The 22,619-nt window shown below is 45.8% G+C and overlaps 1 protein-coding gene across 1 annotated transcript in view; it reads right to left on the minus strand.

The window, feature by feature from the left end:
• Window positions 1-16,683: 16,683 nt before the first annotated feature.
• Window positions 16,684-22,619, minus strand: part of LOC120945167 (D-threitol dehydrogenase-like) — an 86,276-nt gene continuing 80,340 nt past the window's right edge. Inside the window, exon 9 of the mRNA XM_040359076.1 lies at window positions 16,684-17,252. Within this exon, the coding sequence (XP_040215010.1) occupies window positions 17,057-17,252 (196 nt within the window). The 3' untranslated portion in view covers window positions 16,684-17,056. The remainder of the gene's footprint in view (window positions 17,253-22,619) is intronic.

The raw sequence follows: 22,619 nt of genomic DNA on the forward strand, positions 1-22,619 counted from the left end.
CAGTGCTCTGTCCTGCTGCTGTGGAGTGACTGCAGGCAGGGCCGCCATCAGGGGGGTACAGGCATTACACCTGTAAGGGGCCCGGAGGTCCCCAGGGGCCCGGATGGCAACCCCCTTTAAAAAAAAAAAAAAAAAACCTTTTTTTATTTATTTTTTACAAAAAATTTTTTTTTTAATATATTCTTATTTTATTTTTTATTAAAGGGACAATTTTTTTTTTTTTTTTTTAGAGGTCCGGAGGTCCCCAAGGCCCCGGATGACATCCCCCTTTTTTTTATAAAAAAAAATTAATAAAAATTTTATATTATTGTATTTCTTTTTTTTTCTTTTTAGTTCTTATATATATATATATATATATATATATATATATATATATATATATATATATATATATATATATATATATATTATTAAAGGGCTCAGTGGTCCCCAGGAACCCCCTTTTTTTTTTTTTTATAAATATTTTTTTTGTTTGTTTATATATTTTTTTTTTAAAGGGCCCAGAGGTCCCCAGGGCCCTGGATGGAAACTCCCCCTTTTTTTTTCTTTATAAATGTTTATTTTTTGCTTTTTATATATTTGTTTTTATTTATTTTTTATTAAAGGGCCCAGAGGTCCCCAAGGACCCACGTTTTTTGTAATTCCTTTTTATAAATAAAAATAATAATTTGTATATATATATATATAGATATATATATATATATAGATATATATGGCCCAGAGGTTTCCAGGGCGGCCCCAGATGGCAACCCCCCTTTTTAAAAAAAAAGAAAATATATATATTTTTTCTTTTTATTAAAGGGCCCAGAGGTCCCCAAGGCCCCGGATGGCTACCCCCCTTTTTATATATATTTATTTTTATCAATTCGCGGCAGCCCCCCCCCCCCGCTTCTCAAATTCAGGTGGCAGCACCCCCCCCCCTTTCTCTGCTCCAGGGGGCCCATGCTGTGTAAGGGGCCCCATAATTCCTGATGGCGGCCCTGACTGCAGGAGCAGAACAGAATAGTAGATACTGGGCAAGCTATGGCATCGAGCTCTCTCCTGCCTAGCCTGCCACCGTGCTCTGCAGGGTGCTGGGCTGGGCAGGCCAATTTTGGGCCTGTGGCGCATGGTCACGGTGCGCACCCCAAACCGCCCCCTGTAAATGATGCGATCAGTGCCGGCATGCCAATTCGTGCGCTGTCACGGATGGAGGTGACACCATTGCGGTGGGATATCACTTCCTACTTAATGGTGGCACCCAGGTCTAGACTGGGCCAAATAATAGGCCCTGGCATTTTAGACTGGGCAGCCCAGGTTAATCCCCCAAGTGTAAATCCCCCGTACTGTAATCCCCCCAATGTAATCCTCCAAGTGTAACAGTGTAATGCCTCCGATGTACTCTCCAAGTCTAATCTCCCGCAGTGTAATCTCCCATGTAAATCCCCCCAGTGTAAAACCCCTACAGTGTTAAAGTGTAAATACCCTCAAGTGTAATGCCCCCAGTGTAAATCCTCTCAGTTTAACAGTGTAAATCCTCCCAGTGTATTCCCCCTCCTGTGTAAACTCCCCCAGCATAATCTCCCCATTGTACTTTTGTACTTCCTTGTGTATATCACCCCAATGTATTTGCCCAGATGTAAATCCCTGCAGTGTAATCCCCCAGTGTAAATTCGAACCCCCATGTAATCCCCCCAGTGTAATCCTTGCACTGTAATCCCCCCAATGTAATCCTCCCAGTGTAATCTGGGCAAAATGTAACTCCCCCACACTGTAATCCTCCCAATGTAACCCCCCCTGTGTAATGCCTCCAATGTAATCCCCCAATGTTACCCCCCCCCCATTATAATCCTTCCAATATAACCCCCTAATGTAATCCCCCTAGTTTAATGCCCCCAATTTAACCCCCCGTGTAATCCCCCCAATGTGACCCCGCAATGTAAAACCCCCTTTGTTATCCCCCCAATGTAATGCCCCCAATGTAAACCCCCGTGTAATCCCCCCAATGTAACCCCACAATGTAACACCCCCAATGTAATGCCCCCAATGTAACCCCCCCATGTAATCCCCCCAATGTAACCCCTCTGTGTAAATCTGCCTCTCTGTGTAAATCTGCCCAGTGTGACTATGCTTAGTGTGTGTAACTCTCCCACCCTACATTTACAGACTGTGGACAGCACCACTCTGTCCACACAAATGTCGCTCCTCCTAGGTTCCTCCTTCTGTTGTGGATGTACTGCCAGAGTGGAGGAGGAGCCTAGGCTCTGTCGGCTCTGTTTGAGGAGTGTAATTGTGATAGGCAGCCGGTACCTATCCCCCCTGCCTGTCACAATAATAGAGCGGGTTATTATGGTCCGAATTCACCGAGGACATGTGGGCACTGGGGTCCGGGACTCCATAGCTGTATGGCTCATAATTGCTTCTCCTCCCTGAATATCACAGGAGCTAAAAGATACAGCAACAGCAGAGATCTCGGAGGAAAAGAAGGGAGCCGTGGTGCCCCTCTCCCTATCCAGCTCCAGGGACCAGTCCGTGTCTGGTGTCCTATCTCATACTGCCGCCCGTAGAGCAAACTGAAGAGTATGAGGAGGTGGAGCGTCTCCTCGTGTGATCGTTGTGTGCGCAGTGCTCAGTTTGGTGTGTATTGCTAGAGATTATTTTTTTCCTTGGGAGGGTGCATGTGATCAGCACAGGGCCAATCAGAACTGTCCAGATAGAGCAGTGATGGGGAATCTCGGCCCTCCAGATGTTTTGGAACTACATTTCCCATGATCCTCTTGCACTCTGCAGTGTAGTTGAGCATCATGGGAAATGTAGTTCCAAAACATCTGGAGGGCCGAGGTTCCCCATCACTGAGATAGAGGGTCAGGGGGAAATTAAAACTCATCCTACACCTACAAGCTTTAAAGGAGAAGTCCAGCCTGAGCTTGTTGGTTGGGATTCTCCTATTGTTCACAGGAGTGCAATTCGTTTTGCACTCCTGTGATCCGTTTTCAGCAGAGGGTGGACTGAAGTTTGCCCTCAGCTGACGTCACAGGAATCAGTCCAGGCACCGTGTCATCCGGACAATAAAGTCTGGATCCGCCAGGTGCCTGGACTGACACCCATCTCAGCCTCTCAGCGACCTGCTGAGAGCCTGAAACGGCAGCACTCCACGGCTCAGCACTCCAGTGAGCATGGAAGAGCAGAGCGGAGAGATGCTGACTGACAGTCAGTAGCTCTCTGCTCGGGGAGCTGTGAGAACCGAGCCATCGGCAATGTTTGATCGCTCGGTTCTCAGTGTAGAGGCGCCGGTGGGACAGATGTAGCATCAGTCAATGCTGCATCTACCTAGGTAAGTATGATAATGGGAAAAACTGATTCCCATACTTCTCTTTTAACCACTGATAGAAGTCACAAGACTGCTATATACTGCTGATGATAAAAGATATTTAGCAGTTTATATTTACTAAAATAATTGCATGTCCATGTTCTGTGTACTGTGGGAGACCAGATATAGTGAATGCAGAGTCCTGGGTTAAGTAACACTTTAAAGTGTTACTAAACCCACAACATTAAAATCAGTCTGTATATGCAGTAAAGCATGCTCAATGTGGAACCTAAGAGGTTAATCCTCCGCATTATGTAAAAAGGCTGTTTGATCCTGTCTTCTCTGATACTCCCCTTCTTCCACTGTCCCCGATCCATCACCTGATATAAAAGAGCCTTGGGGCACTTTTCACATGCTCAGTTTGCTGTGTATTGCTTGAGGTTTTTTATTTTTGGGATGATGCATGTGATCAGCAAAGGGCCAATCAGCACTGTCCAGACAGAGGGTCAGTGGTCATGCAGTCTTATAGTCAAAGGGGGGGAAAAAACTCCTCCTACAAGCTTTAACCAGACACTGATAGAAGTCAAAAGATGCTATATACTGCTGATGAGAAAAGGTATTTAGCAGTTTATATTTACTAAAATAATTGCATTTCCATGTTCTGTGTACTGTGGGAGACCAGATATAGTGATTACAGGCTCCTGGGTTTAGTAACATGTAAGTCTAATTATATTGTCTAACCCTAAATTCTGTAAACTTTTAGTCAACCTGTATTCTTTTATTCGATAGAATATTTCCTTCCTTTATTTTTCTTTTTGTAGGAACAAATTTATTAGAGCTAGGGGAGGTTGCCAGTTTCGCCTTGGGTGCCAGAGGACATTGTCTCAGAACTAGCTAGAAGATTACTGAACCAAACATTCTTTTTTTTAAAAATGGCCTTTACAATTCATGATGGGAATGAATGTTCTCAGAATTTGATGATAATTTATCTATTCCTGAAAGTATTTGTATGTGTGTCCGTAGGTATACAAAACACAAACAAAAATACAATAGTATGTATTAAAAATATAGGGGCAGATCCACGTACAGCGGCGCATATATCCGCCGGGCGTAGTGTATCTAAGATACACTACGCCGCCGTAACTTTCTTTTTTGTTTTCGAATCCTCAAAGAATTTGCGCCGTAAGTTACGCGGCATAGTGTATCTTTGGCGGCGTAAGGGCGCGCAATTCAAATCGATGTGATGGGGGAGTGTTTTATGTAAATACGTTGTGACCCGACGTAAACAACGTTTTTTTTAATGGCGCATGCGCCGTCCGTGGGGGTATCCCAGTGCGCATGCTCAAAATTAAACCGGAACAAGCCAATGCTTACGACGGTGACGTCATTCTACGCAAATCCCTATTCGCGAACGACTTACGCAAACGACGTAAAGAATTCAAATTTCGACGTGGGAACGACGGCCATACTTAACATTGAGTACGCCACCATATAGCAGCTATAACTATACGCCGGAAAAAGCCGAACGCACACGACGTAAAAAAAATGCGCATACTCGACGCGGAATTCGACGGAAACACCACCTAGCGGCCAGCGTAAATATACACCTAATATCCGACGCCGTACTAAGACGTACGCTTGTCGAATCGATCCCTCATTCTGTCGTATCTTGTTTTGTGAATACAAAACAAAGATACGACGCGGGAACTTTGAAATTACGCGGCGTATCAATAGATATGCCAGCGTAATTTCTTTGTGGATCTGCCCCATAGAGTCAGTTTACAGCAGAGGAGGAGTATGCACGGGTGGGGCAATTCTCAGTAAATCTAGAATATAAAAATCACCTTGTGCCGCTAGCCATAACAGAGAACATAGCTGTAAATGTTTTTTAAAAATTAGATCAAAATAAAATAACTATGTTGCATTCATTTGAACAGTATATGAAACCACACAGCTATGACAGTTAAGCTTAAAGAAGAATTCTCATGAGCAATAAAATAAAAATTTAAATATCGGCCCATACATTCATGTAAACATACCTTTCTTTGACTCAACAATGAAACACAGATGAATTGGGAAGATGATCCTTTATTTAGTTCTTGCATTTCTGCCTCTCAGCTCCTCCCCTGACAGAAGCCCAATTTGTGTATGTTGCCATTGTTGGACTCGGGCAAAGCTAAGTTGCTACCCCCAGGTTAGTTTAGTCGGTCAGTGCTTTGTTTGACTGAGGAACATGAGCCTTGTTCTGACCCCCCACCCTCCCCTGCATCAGTAGTAATGGTGCATGAAAGTGGAGAACAGGCAGAGCTTTTCTTTGAATGAGTTTGATGAGACTTCTTTAGGTATGACCTTAATTCAAGTAGGATGGTACATATACAGTACATATCAATTAACAAAATAAATGCACTTTAGGTAGAGTAAGGCCTGTGTCACAATGTTGATACCATCACTGAGGGCAAATTGCTAGCAACAACCCACAAATGATCAACCGCCTGCTTCCATGGCATTGCTCCCTCACTGTCTGAAACACTACAGAGCCTTGCTCGCTATTGAGAGAGCAGCCAAGGATCTACACAGGGCTGGCTCAGTGTGTGGGAAGGTGCAGCGTGGTGCAGCACCAGTGAACCCTCAGGCCGCGTACACACGGTCGGTCCAAACCGATGAGAATGGTCAGACGGACCGTTTTCATCGGTTCACCGCTAAAGTGGCCTGATGGTCTGATGTGCCTACACACCATCAGTCAAAAATCTGACCGTGTCCAACGCGGTGACGTAAAATACTACAACGTGTTGTGAAAAATGATGTTCAATGCTTCCGAGCATGCGTCGACTTGAATCTGATCATGCGTAGATTTTATACTGATGGATTTCCACACAGACGATCGTTTTATTTGTCTATCTTTTTTATCCATAGGAAAGTTTTAAAACACGTACTATTTTTTTTCACCGATGGAAAACAAACCGATGGGGCCCACACACGATCGGTTTGTCCGATGAAAATGGTCCATTGGTCCGTTTTCATCAGACAAACTGATCGTGTGTACAGGGCTTTAGAAGTTTTTAGGGCACTTATGCCGCGTACACACGATCATTTTTCGGCATTGAATTAAAACGAAGTTTTTAAAAACGTCATTTAAAATGATCGTGTGTGGGCTTCACATCGTTTTTCGGCTTCTGAAAAACGACAATTTTTTTTTCCGAACATGCTGCATTTTTTTAACGTCGTTTTTAAAAATGTATTTTTCCGGGTTGTAAAAAATTATCGTGTGTGGGCAAAAACGAAGTTTTAAACCCGCGCATGCTCAGAAGCAAGTTATGAGACGGGAGCGCTCGTTCTGGTAAAACTACCGTTCATAATGGAGTAAGCACATTCATCACGCTGTAACAGACAGAAAAATGCAAATCGTCTTTTACTAACACGGAATCAGCTAAAGCAGCCCCAAGGCGAATAGAACTTTCCCTTTAGAGTGCCGTCGTAAGTGTTGTACGTCACCGCGCTTTGTTCATCATTTTTCAAAAACGATGGTGTGTGGGCAACATCGTTTTTAATGATGAAGTTGGAAAAACAAGGTTTTTTTTCATGCCGAAAAATGATCGTGTGTACGCGGCATAATGCACAGGGCAGGGAAGACGATGGGCCAGATTCTCGTAGACTGGCGTATCTATGCGGCGGCGTAACGTATCCGATTTACGTTACGCCGCCTCAAGTTTTTCAGGCAAGTGCTTTATTCACAAAGCACTTGCCTGTAAAGTTGCGGCGGCGTAGCATAAATCACGCGGCGGAATTCAAATTTTGCGGGTAGGGGGCGTGTATCATTTAAATGAAGCGCGTCCCCGCGCCGAACGGACTGCGCATGCGCCGTCCCTAAAATATCCCAGTGTGCATTGCTCCAAATGACGTCGCAAGGACGTCATTGGTTTCGACGTGAACGTAAATGACGTCCAGCCCCATTCACGGACGACTTACGCAAACGACGTAACATTTTAAAATTTCGACGCAGGAACGACGGCCATACTTAACATTGGCTGCGCCTCATATAGCAGGGGCAACTTTACGCCGGGAAAAGCCTAACGTAAACGTCGTAACTTTACTGCGTCGGCCGCGCGTACGTTGGGAAAAATCGCGTATCTAGCTAATTTGCATACGCAACGCGGAAATCGACGGAAGCGCCACCTAGCGGGCAAAAAAAAAATTGCAGTTAGGATCCGACAGCGTAAGAGACTTACGTCTGTCGGATCTAATGGATATCTATGCGTAACTGATTCTAAGAATCAGTCGCATAGATACGACGGGACAGATTAGGACTTACGACGGTGTACATGGCGCTGCGCCGTCGGAAGTCCTTTGAGAATCTGGGCCGATAGATGTAAACAGACAGTTGAACCTTGGCTATAGGTTTGAGGTAAGTATGCAGCTTTTAGAGGGGAATGATGTTTTAGGTTAGGTCAGGGGAAAGGGGCAAAAAAGATAAGTGCACTTTGTTTTATAGCGCACTTATGCTTTAAAATAAATATTATTTTATGCACCTAACAATTAAAGGACTGACATAAAATCTAGCTTATACAAAGGTTTGAAAATGGTGGAATCTGGTAATAATTTACTTTTTTTTTTTAATTTAAAGCAATTTGGCTTGGAAAGATTATTACTTTAATTGACAATAAAAGCTGTACTTTTAGCATAAGTGTACACCATGCCCTAGGGTATTAGGCTATTATCCTTTTTTTTTTTTTTTTTGTCATTATGAGACATTCGACATTAATGTTTAAGAAAAATTTACTGAAATACAAAAAAAAAAAAAAAATCAAAGGTACTAGTGACATATGTACAATATTGCCAAACTTGGGAAGGTAAGCTATAAAGGCCAGTGGCAGTACATTCACTTAATGGGCTAAGGTTTCCCCCTAGAGGAAAAGGGTGGTATTTCATCTACAGTAAATGGCAAAAAATCTAAAGATAAAGAAAAAAATAAATAAAACAAAAAAGTAAACAACAATTTTTTAAACTTTCAAATTTTTTGGTTCAAACTCTACTTGAAATAATTAAAAACAAAAAAAGTTTTAAAATGTTTAAAAATATCAAGTATTTGAAGACAACGTAATACCACAATAGCTCCTTATAGCAGTATTCATCTGGCTCATTTCATCACATGTCCACAATAAAAAAGGATTATTCCTAATTTCAGCCTAGGTTCACACTGCTGCGAATTCAAAATCGCGGTAAAATGCGCGATTTTACCGCGATTTTGCCGCGATTTGCCGCGATTTCGGCCGCAATTTAATGTAAATCGCGGCCCAAAATCGCAAAAAGTAGTACAGGAACTACTTTTTGAAATCGCAGATGCGGGGTCGCACTGATTAGGACAGTGCCATTGCCGACAATTGCCGCCGACTTGAGATGCGATTTGACATGTCAAATCGCATCTCAAATCGTTCCAAATCGTACCCAGTGTGAACCAGGGCTGTAGGACTTTTTTTTTTTTTTGGTCGAGAGGGATTAAAATACCTGTCAGTTTTTTTTTACTGAGGTCTGTGTCCCCTTTAGGGAGATTCCCCAGAATATTACAGTGTAAGTCCACCCTTACACTTAGGCCTCGTACACACGATAGGTTAAACAGAGGACAACGGTCTGATGGACCGTTTTCATTGGTCAAAACCGATCGTGTGTGGGCCCCATAGGTTATTTAACAATCGGTTAAAAAAAAGCCAACTTGCTTTAAATTTAACCGATGGATTCCTAACCGATGGGAAAAAAGGCACGACCATCGGTTAAAAATCCGCGCAGGCTAAGAATCAAGTCGACTCATGCTTGGAAGCATTGAACTTCGTTTTTTTCAGCACGTTGTTGTGTTTTACGTCACCGCGTTCTGACACGATCGGTTATTTAACCGATGGTGTGTAGGCGTGACGGACCATCAGTTAGCTTCATCGGTTAACCGATGACAACGGTCCATCGGTCCGTTCTCATCGGATGGACTGATCGTGTGTACGCGGCTTAAAATCTCTACACCTACAGACATCCACCGATCTATCTCAACTGTCCCTGATTTCGAGGGACTGTCCCTGATTTGGAACATCATTTGCATGGCCCATCATTTGCATGGGGTCACGCCTCATTAGCATGGCTCACGCCCACTTCCACCAACGACGGCCTACGCCGAGGGAACCCAGCGCAGTTTGGGAGGCAAGTGCTTTGTGAATTCGGTGCTTGCCTCTCTGCGTTACGTCGGCGTAGGTATATTAAATACGCTACGCCGGCATAAATATGCGCTAAAGTATTTGAAACCGGGCCAACGTCTCTATACCCTGTAAACAGTCATTTCAGCATACATTTTTTTTTATTTACAACTCCTTTAACTGCTTGCTGAGCAGCCGCCGCAGTTATACAGCGGTAGGTCGGCTCTGCTGGGCGAGATCACGTAGCTATATGTCATCTCGCCGAGCAGCCAACAGCAGGCCTTCCCCGCCCCATTTCTCCTCCCTTCCTTTTTCTGTTATTCTCCATTTCCTTTCCTTACACCCCCTCCCCCTTCTCCCCCACCTTCTCCCCTCTCCCCTCCCTCTCCCCTTGTCAGCTGTGTCCTCTGCACCCGCCCACACAGCGGAACCGCGGCTGATAGCGCAGCGTGGGATCGGGTCGGAATGGCTTCAAAAAAGGTATGTATAGCGATTTCTTCTTTAATACTTATAATAAGTATTATTTACTTATTTGCACCTCCATGCTTCATTTAAAGTCTGATTTGCCTCCGCTTTTCCCACCTTTTTCAAATTGAAAGAGATGGAGACATCTGACCTTACTCGGCAATGGTCTCATTTAAAGTCCCAAACCTTATCTCTCCTTTTTTTGTAGCACTTTTCTTTACAGGGCTAGATAGGTTAGCGTTAGATCGTGGATGTCTGTAGATGTAGAGATTTCAGTGTTAAAGCGGAGTTACGCCCACATTTTTCACTCCTCACCATGAAGCACTAATGTGCATCCTTAAAATGAATTGGCAATTTTTTATTTATTATTTTCTGTTCACTTACCTGATTTAAGCCTATATCTAATTTCACTTCCTCCTTTAGCTGCCGCGGCCGTGGCTGCGGACGTCATTCCCGGTTTTGCATTGACTCCTGAAAGATCTTGGTCAGCCTGGCGTGGCACTGCTCCCGTAACATTTAACATTGGTGTCCACTGAAATTCTTGGTCAGGTTAGCATGGCACGGCTCCCGTAACATTTAACATTGGTGTCCACTGAAATTCTTGGTCACGTTAGCATGGCACGGCTCCCGTAACATTTAACATTGGTGTCCACTGAAATTCTTGGTCAGGTTAGCATGGCACGGCTCCAGTAACATTTAACATTGGCGTCTATAAAAATTATTGGTCAGCTTGGCATGGCGCAGCTCCAGTAACATTTAACATTGGTGTCTATGGAAAATCTTGGTCAACTTGGCATGGCAAGCTGACCAAGATTGCACCACACTGCACATGCGTGAGATCGGCAGGTGCATGCTGGGTAGCCAGCATGCGCAAAATCCAGAAAGGAGATGGCCACGCTGTGCAGGAACTTCACAAAGTAAGAAAACGATTCTGCTCAAATAGAAAACTGGGCATAGTATACAACATACCTTTGTTACATTGCACGAGGCATGAGTATTCTAGTGGTATTTTTATCTTAAGACAACAAAGAATGGTGCCACTACCCCAGGTTAATAAAACTCCTCCTGAGCTGTCGGGTGCAGGATGTGCAGTTGCTGAGCTGCCAAAGTGATGAATAGATAAAGGACAATCCGCAACTCTATACATGCTCTTAGATCAGTCTGAATTTGTTGTATCTCCATAAAAAATACAGCTATCCAGCACTGTTTGCACCGAAGGGCTTGGAATGCCCGGAAGGGATGTAAAGCCAAAAGTTTACATGCACTGTATCTCCACTGGAAAAGGGGGTACTACATGGATGGAATAATGGTGCTGAGGGATATCAAGGGTGTATCAGGGAAAACATTTCTACGGGGGGATCTGGGATGTATAGGGGTAGCAATGCTTGGGGTATCTTGGGTGGCTATAGTGCTAGAGGTATCAGGGATGTAGTGGGGTCACAATACAAGGGGTATCTTATGGTATATGGTAACAGTGCTGGGGAGGGGGGAAATGTCTGGGATGAAGAGGGGTCAGAGTGCTGGGGGGATATCTGGGATGTAGAGGGGTCAGAGTGTTGGGGGGATATCTGGGGTGTAGAGGGGTCAGAGTGCTTGGGGGATATCTGGGGTGTAGAGGGGTCAGAGTGCTGGAGAGATATCTGGGGTGTAGAGGGGTCAGAGTGCTGGAGAGATATCTGGGGTGTAGAGGGGTAAGAGTGCTTGGGGGATATCTGGGGTATAGAGGGGTCAGAGTGTTGGGGGGATATCTGGGGTGTAGAGGGGTCAGAGTGCTGGAGAGATATCTGGGGTGTGGAGGGGTAAGAGTGCTTGGGGGATATCTGGGGTGTAGAGGGGTAAGAGTGCTTGGGGGATATCTGGGGTGTAGAGGGGTCAGAGTGCTGGGGGGATATCTGGGGTGTAGAGAGGTCAGAGTGCTTGGGGGATATCTGGGGTGTAGAGGAGTAAGAGTACTGGTGGGATATCTAGGGTGTAGAGGGGTCAGAGTTCTGGGGTGATATCTGGGATGTAGAGGGGTCAGAGTCCTGGGGGGATATTTGGGGTGTAGAGGGGTCAGAGTCCTGGGGGGATATTTGGGGTGTAGAGGGGTCAGAGTGCTGGGGAGATATCTGGGGAGGCATCAATCTAGCAGATATATTATATGCACAGGACAGCTTTGTTACTTTGTGTATGTAGTATTTGCTTCTTGTTTCTTTGCTGTACAGAATGATTGTTCGTGTAGTTAATGCGGAACTCCACACAAAAGGTGAAGCTCGGCTTGTCTGCCTCCTACCTACTTGATGTCTGTTTACCTGCGCTGCCTCCATTGTAGGGGCCCCAGAGAATTACTTTGCCCAGGGGCCCATAATTCTATTAAGACAGCTCTAAATATATCCTCACCTCCAGATGAGACCCTGATTATTAGTCAAGGGACACATGCACTTTTGCCCCCTCATAGGCCACAGATCAGATGGCTCCCCAAATTCGGTCTTTATCTCCACCACTCTCCTCTGATATGGACAATCACTCATGCAAAAGAATAGACCAAGTGTGCTCTCCATACATAAAAGGACAATTTATTAACTACTTGACCTCCGGGAGGTCTAGCCTCCATAATGTGTTAGTAAACCGCAGAAAAAAAGACAATAGCATAATGTGCTGGTATGCATCGCATACAAGCACAATATGAAATTCTTGCCTGCAGTGCACCCATTTGCTGGCTCCCGGAAGCCGCAATCTGCATTCGTGGTCAGACCCGCAATGACATCACTGCCGCACATGCGTGCAGGAGCCCTTTATTCCAGCAAGATTCAGCAGAATACGATAGACCTGCAGAGTGCATGCAGCGCCAGGGCAGAACTCCTGACAAGGTCACCGAGGCCAGGCCTCGGGGCAGCAGTGGGTGCAGGGGCGGCGCCGCGGCAACAGGGGGGTGAAAAAATCCTGTCGTCCCGGTGTCCTGCCAAAAAAAGGTCCCCCGGCAGATAAGGACCCCCTGTACTGCGCAGGCTCCTGAAATAGCCGAAGATGTAAAGCTAAAAGTCAGCTCTACACAGCGCCTGCGCAATGACTATGACACATCCCGCACGCTCCCGATGCTAGTGCTACTCTGCAAGGGGCGGGGGTGATTTTATCAATAAAGTACAAGTCTTAGCGGGGCGTGTTAAAACAAATGGAGGGCGGGTTTTGCAATGTTGATGGGCGGATTTTCACAAACTATTTAACTCACAAAAGAGGCGGTATGGACAGAGATGATAAGGGCGAGTAGTTCAATGTTGATGGCCAATTTCAATACTTGTCACAGTTTATTCTTATTATGCTTATGATTGCAAAACCCGCCCACCAACATTGCAAAACCCGCCCTCCATTTGTTTTAACACGCCCCGCCAAGACATGCACTTTATTGATAAAATCACCCCCTAGCATTGGGAGCGTGTAGGATGTGTCATAGTCATTGTACAGGCGCCGTGTAGAGCTGACTCTACATCTTCGGCTATTTTTGGCGGCTCCCTCGTGGTTCGTACTGCTCAAGCGCTGTGCCTGCGCAGTACAGGGGGGTCCTTATCCGCCGGGGGGACCTTCATCAACAGAACACCAGCCGGTTTGTATTGAGAAAAGCATCCGCCCCTTGTCTCGTCACATATGGCTACCCATCACAGTTTGCTCCGGAAGTGACGTTTCGCGAAAAAAATTCACACTGCGCATGCGCGACGCAGCCATACGCATTCCAACACTTTTACGACAAAACAGCGCACTAAAATCGTGATGGGTAGCAGAATGTGACGAATCGCCGCCATCTTGCTACACTCTGCACTCCTCCACCCTTGTTCATCTTGATCTCTTGCCTTTCCAGTTTCCACTTCCTCATCGTATGCTCACTTTGATTTTCTCAGATTAATTTACTCAAACTAGATAATATATTCCCAGCAGTCATTTTTGAAATCGTATAATTACCCTTTTTGTGGTGTTAAAAAGAAAAAGTGAAATATTTCCATGTCACGCTTAATCATTATCACTTGTATTTACTGTGAACGTGTGTTATGCACAAAGTAACATTGTTTGCAGCACATATGCCGAGTGGCATTTGCAGGGCCGGGTCTCTCAGTTATTATCGGATATTAGGTAATGATATGCAATTCAAGAATCCAATTCTCACTGTATAACGTTCAAGATATTTCACTTTAGCGACGTTACTGTAACAATCCATCGTCATGTTAATAACAAGTATTGACAGAAAGCTTGAAAAAAATTCAAAACACATCGTAGCGTTGCGCAGATTCATTTTCACAGTTCTTTTTAGATTGGCGTATTATTTTATTTATTTTTTGGGATAGAAAATACAATGTAAAATCTACAGGATTAAATGAGAATAATAAAACATTGGGGGGGGGGGGGGGGGGGGGGGAATGAAAAAGGCAAAACATTTTAGCAGGTAAAGATGCATTTTAGCACACGGACGCACTTGGCACCTACTTAGCGCTTAGGGGGTGGCAAATAATTAGGGGGTCACCATAAGCTGTTGCTGCTTACCTGTTAAGGCCTCATGCACACTGGACGTTAAAATAACATTATAAAAACGCCAGTACCTTTGCAATGAGTTTTAAACTTTTTTCAATGTTTTTCAATAGCTTTTTTTTTGCGTTTTTTTTTGCGTTTATTAGCGTTAGCGTTTTTTTTGTGGTTTTTTTTAAGAAAAAAAAATGTTTTCTTTTTTCTTTAATAGATCAAAAACAATAAAAAACGATGGTGAGTGACATTTTTGAGCTTTTATCTGCGTTTATCGACGTTTATCAGTGCTTATCAGCATCAGAGCGTTTTTACAGCTGAAAAACGTCTCTCAGAACCCACTATTTTTTTTTTTTTTTTTACTGCTCAAAAATAACACTGGCCAAAACTGCTGCTAACAGCCTATGGCCCAGATTCTCAAAGGACTTACGACGGCGCAGCGCCATGTACGCCGTCGTAAGTCCTAATCTGACCCGCCGTATCTATGCGACTGATTCTTAGAATCAGTTACGCATAGCTATCCATTAGATCCGACAGGCGTAAGTCTCTTACGCCGTCGGATCTAAACTGCAATTTTTTTTTGCCCGCTAGGTGGCGCTTTCCGTCGAATTCCGCGTCAAGTATGCAAATTAGCTAGATACGCGAATTCCCGAACGTACGTGCGGCCGACGCAGTAAAGTTACGACGTTTAGGTTAGGCTTTTCCCTGCATAATGTTGCCCCTGCTATATGGTGGCATAAGTGCGGTGCAACAATGTTAAGTATGGCCGTCGTTCCCGCGTCGAAATTTGAAAAAGTTACGTCGTTTGCGTAAGTCGTTCGTGAATGGGGCTGGACGTCATTTACGTTCACGTCGAAACCAATGACGTCCTTGTGACGTCATTTGGAGAAATGCACACTGGGATATTTTACGGACGGCGCATGTGCTGTTCGTTCAGCGGGGGGACGCGCTTGATTTAAATGAATTTGAATTTCGCCGGGTGATTTACGCTAGGCCGCCGCAACTTTTTAGCAGTTAAAGATGCATTTTAGCACACGGACGCACTTGGCACCTACTTAGCGCTTAGGGGGTGGCAAATAATTAGGGGGGTCACCATAAGCTGTTGCTGCTTACCTGTTAAGGCCTCATGCACACTGGACGTTAAAATAACGTTATAAAAACGCCAGTAGCTTTGCAATGAGTTTTTGAACTTTTTTCAGCTTTTTTCAACTTTTTTTTGCGTTTTTTTGCGTTTATTAGCGTTTTTAGTGGGTTTTTTTTAGAAAAAAAATGTTTTCTTTTTTTTTCAATAGATCAAAAACATTAAAAAACGATGGTGAGTGACATTTTTGAGCGTTTATCTTTTCCCAGCATAATGTTGCCCCTGCTATATGGTGGCATAAGTGCGGTGCCACAATGTTAAGTATGGCCGTCGTTCCCCCGTCGAAATTTGAAAAAGTTACGTCGTTTGCGTAAGTCGTTCGTGAATGGGGCTGGACGTCATTTACGTTCACGTCGAAACCAATGACATCCTTGCGACGTCATTTGGAGCAATGCACACTGGGATATTTTACGGACGGTGCATGCGCAGTTCGTTCGGCGCGGGGACGCGCTTGATTTAAATGATACACGCCCCCTACCCGCCAAATTTGAATCCAGCCGGGTGATTTACGCTATGCCGCCGCAAGTGCTTTGAGAATACAGCACTTGCCCGTATAAGTTGCGGAGGCGCAACATAAATCAGATACGTTACGCCCGCACAATTTTGCGTGGCTGTACATGATGGAGAGTTTATTGACTGTAGAAAAAAACATCTACTGCCAAAAACAGCTACTGTTAAAACGTCCAAAAACATCCAGTGTGCACAAGGCCTTATAAGGGCTTGTTTAATATTGCAATAAAAACAAAAAAACAAAAACAAACATGCAGCCAGGGGGTTAAGCTGCAGTTTTGCCAACCCCCGTACTACCTTAAACTAGGGTTGCCGCCTGTCCGGGATTCACCCGGACAGTTCAGGTTTAGAATCATGCATCCGGGTTTCAGACTGCCTAAAACCAGGACACGTTATTCAGACTGGGCTATGGCTTCCCATCAGGGTTGCTGGCTGCAGTTGTCTAAGCTGAGAGTGTCTGTTATGCCTCGTACACACGATCGGAATTTCCGATGGAAAAAGTCAGACTGATGGATTTTTTCATCAGATATCCGATGAAGCTGACGTTCATCAGTCTTGCCTACACACCATCGGTTAAAAATACGATCGTATCCAACGCGGTGACGTAAAACACTACGACGTGCTGAGAAAAATTAAGTTCAATGCTTTGGAGCATGCGTCGACTTGATTCTGAGCATGCGTGGATTTTTGACCGACTGACTAGTGTCCCAACTCGAAAATGTCAGGGTGTGTCTTAAACAGGAAGTTGTGGGTCCTATTTAAATTAGGGGGTCACGAGTTTAGTCAGGCCTAGGGCAGCACAAAGCCTAAATACACTGCTGGGTACAATAACCATTATAATTGATTGTTTTGTGGAATCATCAGATCAATATTTATATGGAGAGGTCCTTCAGAGTACAGTAAGACAGTTGCCCATCCTCCACTCGGGGACACGGTGCATTATTCTCCCACCCGATGTCCGTTGTTATGGCATTTCTTGGTGGTTCCATTTTTCTACCAAAGGCTCTGGCCACCGTCAATGACCAAATTATGTCCGGTCATGTAGTCGGAAGCTTCAGATGCCAAATATACCACGGCGGCCTGCAGATCTGTCACCTGAGCCAGACGCCCAGCGGGGATATCGGCCAACCAGCGCTTTACAAGAGGCTTGAGTGCTTCTGAATGGATGAGAGGAGTGTCCACGATTCCCCTGTAGAAGAGGGAGACAGAAAAACACAAAAAGTTAACATGACTTGCAACAGTCCCCTTACTCCCCAACAGATTGTCCATAAAACATTTCGCTGCTTTTCTATGAGACATTTAGCTAGATTCAGGATGGCGAGCGCATAGTTGCGGCGGCGTAGCGTATGGCATTTACACTACGCCGCCGTAATTTAGCGAGGCAAGTACATGATTCTCAAAGTACTTGCCTGCTAAGTTACGGCGGCGTAGCGTAAATCGGGCGGGCGTAATGGCGCCTAATTCAAATTTAGCTGAGGGGCCGTGTTTTATGTTAATGGGGCTTGACCTGACGTGATTGACGTTTTTTTGGAACGGCGCATGCGCCGTCCGCCTACACATCCCAGTGTGCATTGCGGCAACGTACGCCGCACGGGCCTATTGGTTTCGACATGTACGTAAATGATGTAAATCCCTATTCACGGACAACTTACGCAAACAACGTAAAATTTTCGAATTTCGACGCGGGAACGGCGGCCATACTTTAACATTACTATTCCAACTATTTGATGGAATAACTTTAGGCCTGATAAAGCGTTACGTAAACGGCGTATCTGTACTGCGTCGGCTGGGCGTACGTTCGTGAATAGGCGTATCTAGTGATTTACATATTCTACGCCGACCGCAATGTAAGCGCCACCTAGCGGCCAGCCTAAATATTGCACCCTAAGATAGGACGTCGTATCTTAGATAGGTTTAAGTGTATCTCTGTTTGAGAATACACTTAAACTTAGGTCGGCGCAGATTCCGAGTTAGGTCGGCGTATCTACTGATACGCCGGCCTAACTCTATGTGAATCTAGCTATATGAGTTTTCTGTTATTGTTATGAACTCTAGCTTTCATTCATGACTGGGGGTCACATGACAACTTTGCTCAGGGCCGATCCTAGGGTCACAGGCACCTGGGTGCAGAAATATTTCTGGCGCCCCCACATGGGCGGCGTCGTTTTACCAACTCCTCCCCTTTACAAATGTTTCTATGGCAATGACTCAACCACAGAGATGCTCCCCCACGAACTCTTCATTACCTAGGATCCTTACATGATCTCTTAACAATAAACAAAATACAGGAAGAGAAGCAGAGTACGTTATTGGGAGCTGGAGGGGGGCCTCTGTGATGGACACAGAGAGGGCTTCTGTTAGAGAGTCTGTTAGATGTTCGGCACCCCCACCTCTGCAGGCGCCTGGGTGCAATGCACCCTGTGCACCCTGCCTAGGATCGGCCCTGACTTTTCTGAAGCAGTTGAGGAAATGAATAAGGATACAATACGTTCAGGCTGCCAAACAAGCTACAGTTTAGACCTGTGCTTTCAACTCACACTGGAATAAATACCATTGTAGGTCCAAGTTACTACTGTTTTTTTTTTTCATTTGGTTGCCAGTTAAGCCCTGGTGAAGGGGGCACGTAGATCCCCAAAACAAGTTGAATATTTTTTGAATTGTACCCCTGACCTTTAATGGAAAAAGTTGCATCTGGACGTCTTAGCAGTGGTGTGGCGCTTAAAGTTCAACCCTTCTTACAATACACTACAAGCCAAGAAGCCTGTGGAGATCCTCTGGGGTGTAAAAGCTACCTGCCCAGGAACCAGATCATTTACACCAGGGGTCCTCAAACTACGGCCCCCACAATGCTCAGTCTGCCCAGAGAGATGCATTCCCTGTAGACCCCGCTCCATTTGGGGAAACGGGACCAATCTCGGGCACTGTCCAGGGTAGGGTCGGAGACACAGAGAGCCTGCTCCACCACAGGAAAGCTTCACAAGGATCCTCCTTGTGGCTACCTGTTGATATCGGTAAGTCCCCTGGTGGTCCTCTCTCTAATTCCTATGCACTGGAGAGGCTGGCTGCCGTACAGGGCACTAGTCAGGCTGCATTGCTGGGCACTGGTCAGGCTGCATTGCTGGGCACTGGTCAGGCTGCATTGCTGGGCACTGGTCAGGCTGCATTGCTGGGCACTGGTTAGGCTGCATTGCTGGGCACTGGTCAGGCTGCATTGCTGGGCACTGGTCAGGCTGCATTGCTGGGCACTGGTCAGGCTGCATTGCTGGGTTCTGATTAGGCTGCATAGGCGTGCGCACAGGGTGTGCCAAGTGTGCCTGGGAACACCCTAATCACCCTGTGTGGTACAGATTCCCCTGTTTAGACTTCTGATAATTCAATAAAGCTCCCTAACAGGGCTCCTAAAAAAATTGTAAATATCAAAACTACTGACACTGTCCACTGCCCTAATGACACCAATCTCTGCCCTACTGACACCGTCCATTGCTCTGCTGACACTGTCAGTGTACTGTGTATATACACATGTATACACACACACAAATATGTTTGAGCTTTGGGATGCACACCCTAATGCAATAGGCTGTGCACACCTATGTCCGGCTGCATTGCTGGGCACTGGAGAGGCTGGCTGTTCTGCTGGGCACTGGTCAGGCTGCATTGCTGGGCACTAATCAGGTTTCATTACTGGGCACTGGTTAGGCTGCATTGCTGGGCACTGTTCAGGCTGTATTGCTGGGTACTCGTCAGGCTGCATTGCTGGGCTCTGGTCAGGCTGCATTGCTGGACACTGATCAGGCTGCATTACTGGGCATTGATCAGGCTACATTGCTGGGCACTGGAGAGGCTGGATGCGCTTCTGGGCACTGGTCAGGCTACATTGCTAGGGGAAAAGGAAAATAATTTGACTTGTGCTGACAAGCCAGGCAGCATTGCTGGGCACTGGTCAGGCTGCATTGCTGGGCACTGGAGAGGCTGGCTGTTCTGCTGAGCACTGGTCAGGCTGCATTGCTGGGAACTAGTCAGGCTGCATTGTTGGGCACTGGTCAGGCTGCATTGCTGGGCATTGATCAGGCTGCATTGCTGGGCACTGGAGAGGCTGGATGTGCTGCTGGGCACTGGTCAGGCTTCGTTGCTAGGGGAAAAGGAAAATAATTTGACACAACCTACCTCTGAGCCCAGGCTGTCATGGACCTGCCCCCTTAGAGCAGCGTCACCACACAACCTCTGAGCCCTGGCTATCTTGGATTTCCCCCTGGAGGGTCATCATCATCACACAACCTCTGAGCCCTGGCTGTCATGGACCTGCTCCTTGGGGCAGCATAAGGGCTCAAGTCCTGCGGGAACGCGTGGGAACGGGGTTCCTGCACTTTTTTCACAGCAGGAACTCAGTTCCCATTGCAGGACTAGAGCAGCCGACCCGCCCGAGACAATCCTTCACTAAGCGGCGATGCCCAGCTCGAGTCACTGTCAGGGGCAGGCGAACCTTAGTAATCCTTTATGTTACTGGCCGCTTCCTGTATATGGATTCATCGGGTAGTGTGCGGGTATTCCGTCACTTCCTCAATGCCGCAATGTCTCCTGGGAGCTTTTGTCATTGTTCCCAGGAGACATTGCGGAGGTCTGCCGCGAGTTATCGCAGGATTGCGGCATCGAGGAAGTGACGGAATACCCGCACACTACCCGATGAATCCATATACAGGAAGTGGCCAGTAACAAAGGATTACTAAGGTACAGTGGATCAAAAAAAGAAAAAAAGCGGTTTAGTAATTATGCATATGAGCGTATCTTTTTTTTTTTTTGGTGGGGGAGTGGATCTGAGGTGGGAGTTCCCACACTTTTTTCCCCAGGACTTGACCCCTGGGCAGCATCATCAAGCAACCTCTGAATCCAGGCTGGCTTACCCTGACGGGGTGGCATCATCACACAACCAAGAGTGCTACTGCAGTAATAAGGGCCCCCCTCCACCTCCAGAGAAAAGAAAGGACCCAGGATGTCCCCCAACTGTGACATATATATATTTTATATATATATATATATATATATACACACAGGCCCGGATTCAGATACAATTGTGTATCTATCGGCGGGCGTAACGTATCACAGATACATTACGCCGCCGTAACTTAGGGCGCAATTTCCGTATTCAGAAAGAACTTGCACCCTAAGTTATGGCGGCGTAGTGTAAATATATCAGCGAAAGCCCGCCTAATTCAAATGTGGATGATGTGGGCGTGTTTTATTGAAATTACATGTGACCCAACGTATTTGATGTTTTTTACGAACGACGCATGCGCCATCCGTGAACGTTCCCAAGTGCGCATGCTCCAAATTACGCCGCAAACTGTCAATGCTTTTGACGTGAACGTAACTTACGTACAGCCCTATTCGCGAACGACTTACGTAAACAACGTAAAATACGACGCTGTTCGTGTGTTTCCGACATCCATACCTAACATGACTTACCTCTGCTTTATGAGGGGTAACTTTACGCCGGAAAAAGCCTTACGCAAAACGACGTAAAAAAATGCGCCGGGCGGACGTACGTTTCTGAATCGGCGTATCTACCTAATTTGCATATTCCTTGCGTAAATCTACGGAAGCGCCACCTAGCGGCCAGCGTAAATATGCAGCCTAAGATACGATGGTGTAAGAGACTTACGCCGGTCGGATCTTAGGCCCCGTACACACGAGAGGATCCATCCGCTGGAATTGATCCGCGGACCGGCTCCAGCGGATAGATCCCCTGGTGTGTACAATACAGCGGATCTGTTTCCGCGGATTTTTATCCCCTGGGATGGATTTGAAGCGGATAAAAATTTGAAGACATGCTTTAAAATCTATCCGCTTGAATCCATCCCAACGGATTGATCCGCTGGTCTGTACAGACTCACCGGATCAATCCGTCGAAATGGATCCCCCGCATGCGCCGTAATGATTCGACGCATTCGTGGAATTCCTTATATGACAGCGTCGCGCACGTTGCCGCGTCATCATCGCGGCGACGGCGCGACACGTCATCGCGATGGGATTTCGGCGCGGATTTCGATCCGATGGTGAGTACACTCCATCAGATCCAAATCCACGGAAATCCTCGAGAGGATTTATCCGCGGAAACGGTCCAGTGGACCGTATCCGCGGATAAATCCTCTCGTGTGTACTAGGCCTAAGGGAAATTTATGTGTAACTGATTCTAAGAATCAGGCGCATAGATACGACCCCGCACACTCAGAGATACGCCGTCGTAACTCGTCTCTGAATCCGAGCCACAGTATATATCTGGGGCTGGAGAGAGGGAGTGGATGTGTGATTTGAACCAGGCCAGTGCTTTGCCCAACATTAGTGGCTTTAAAACTTAAAAGCCTAGAAAAATAACAACAAAAAAACAAAAACCTAAACCTGAAAAACTCCACCTAAAACGGACGTTTGTAAAAGTGAACATTCATTGGTGTGATCTTTTCACTCACTCATGTGAACAATGAATAAAACGTATCAATCCCTTTAATATTCCCTTTAAAATTCCTTCCATAAAGGACGGGGAGTCCAAGTCAAACCGTATACA

Source organism: Rana temporaria, chromosome 7 (genome assembly GCF_905171775.1).
Source record: "Rana temporaria chromosome 7, aRanTem1.1, whole genome shotgun sequence".
Lineage (NCBI taxonomy): Eukaryota > Metazoa > Chordata > Amphibia > Anura > Ranidae > Rana > Rana temporaria.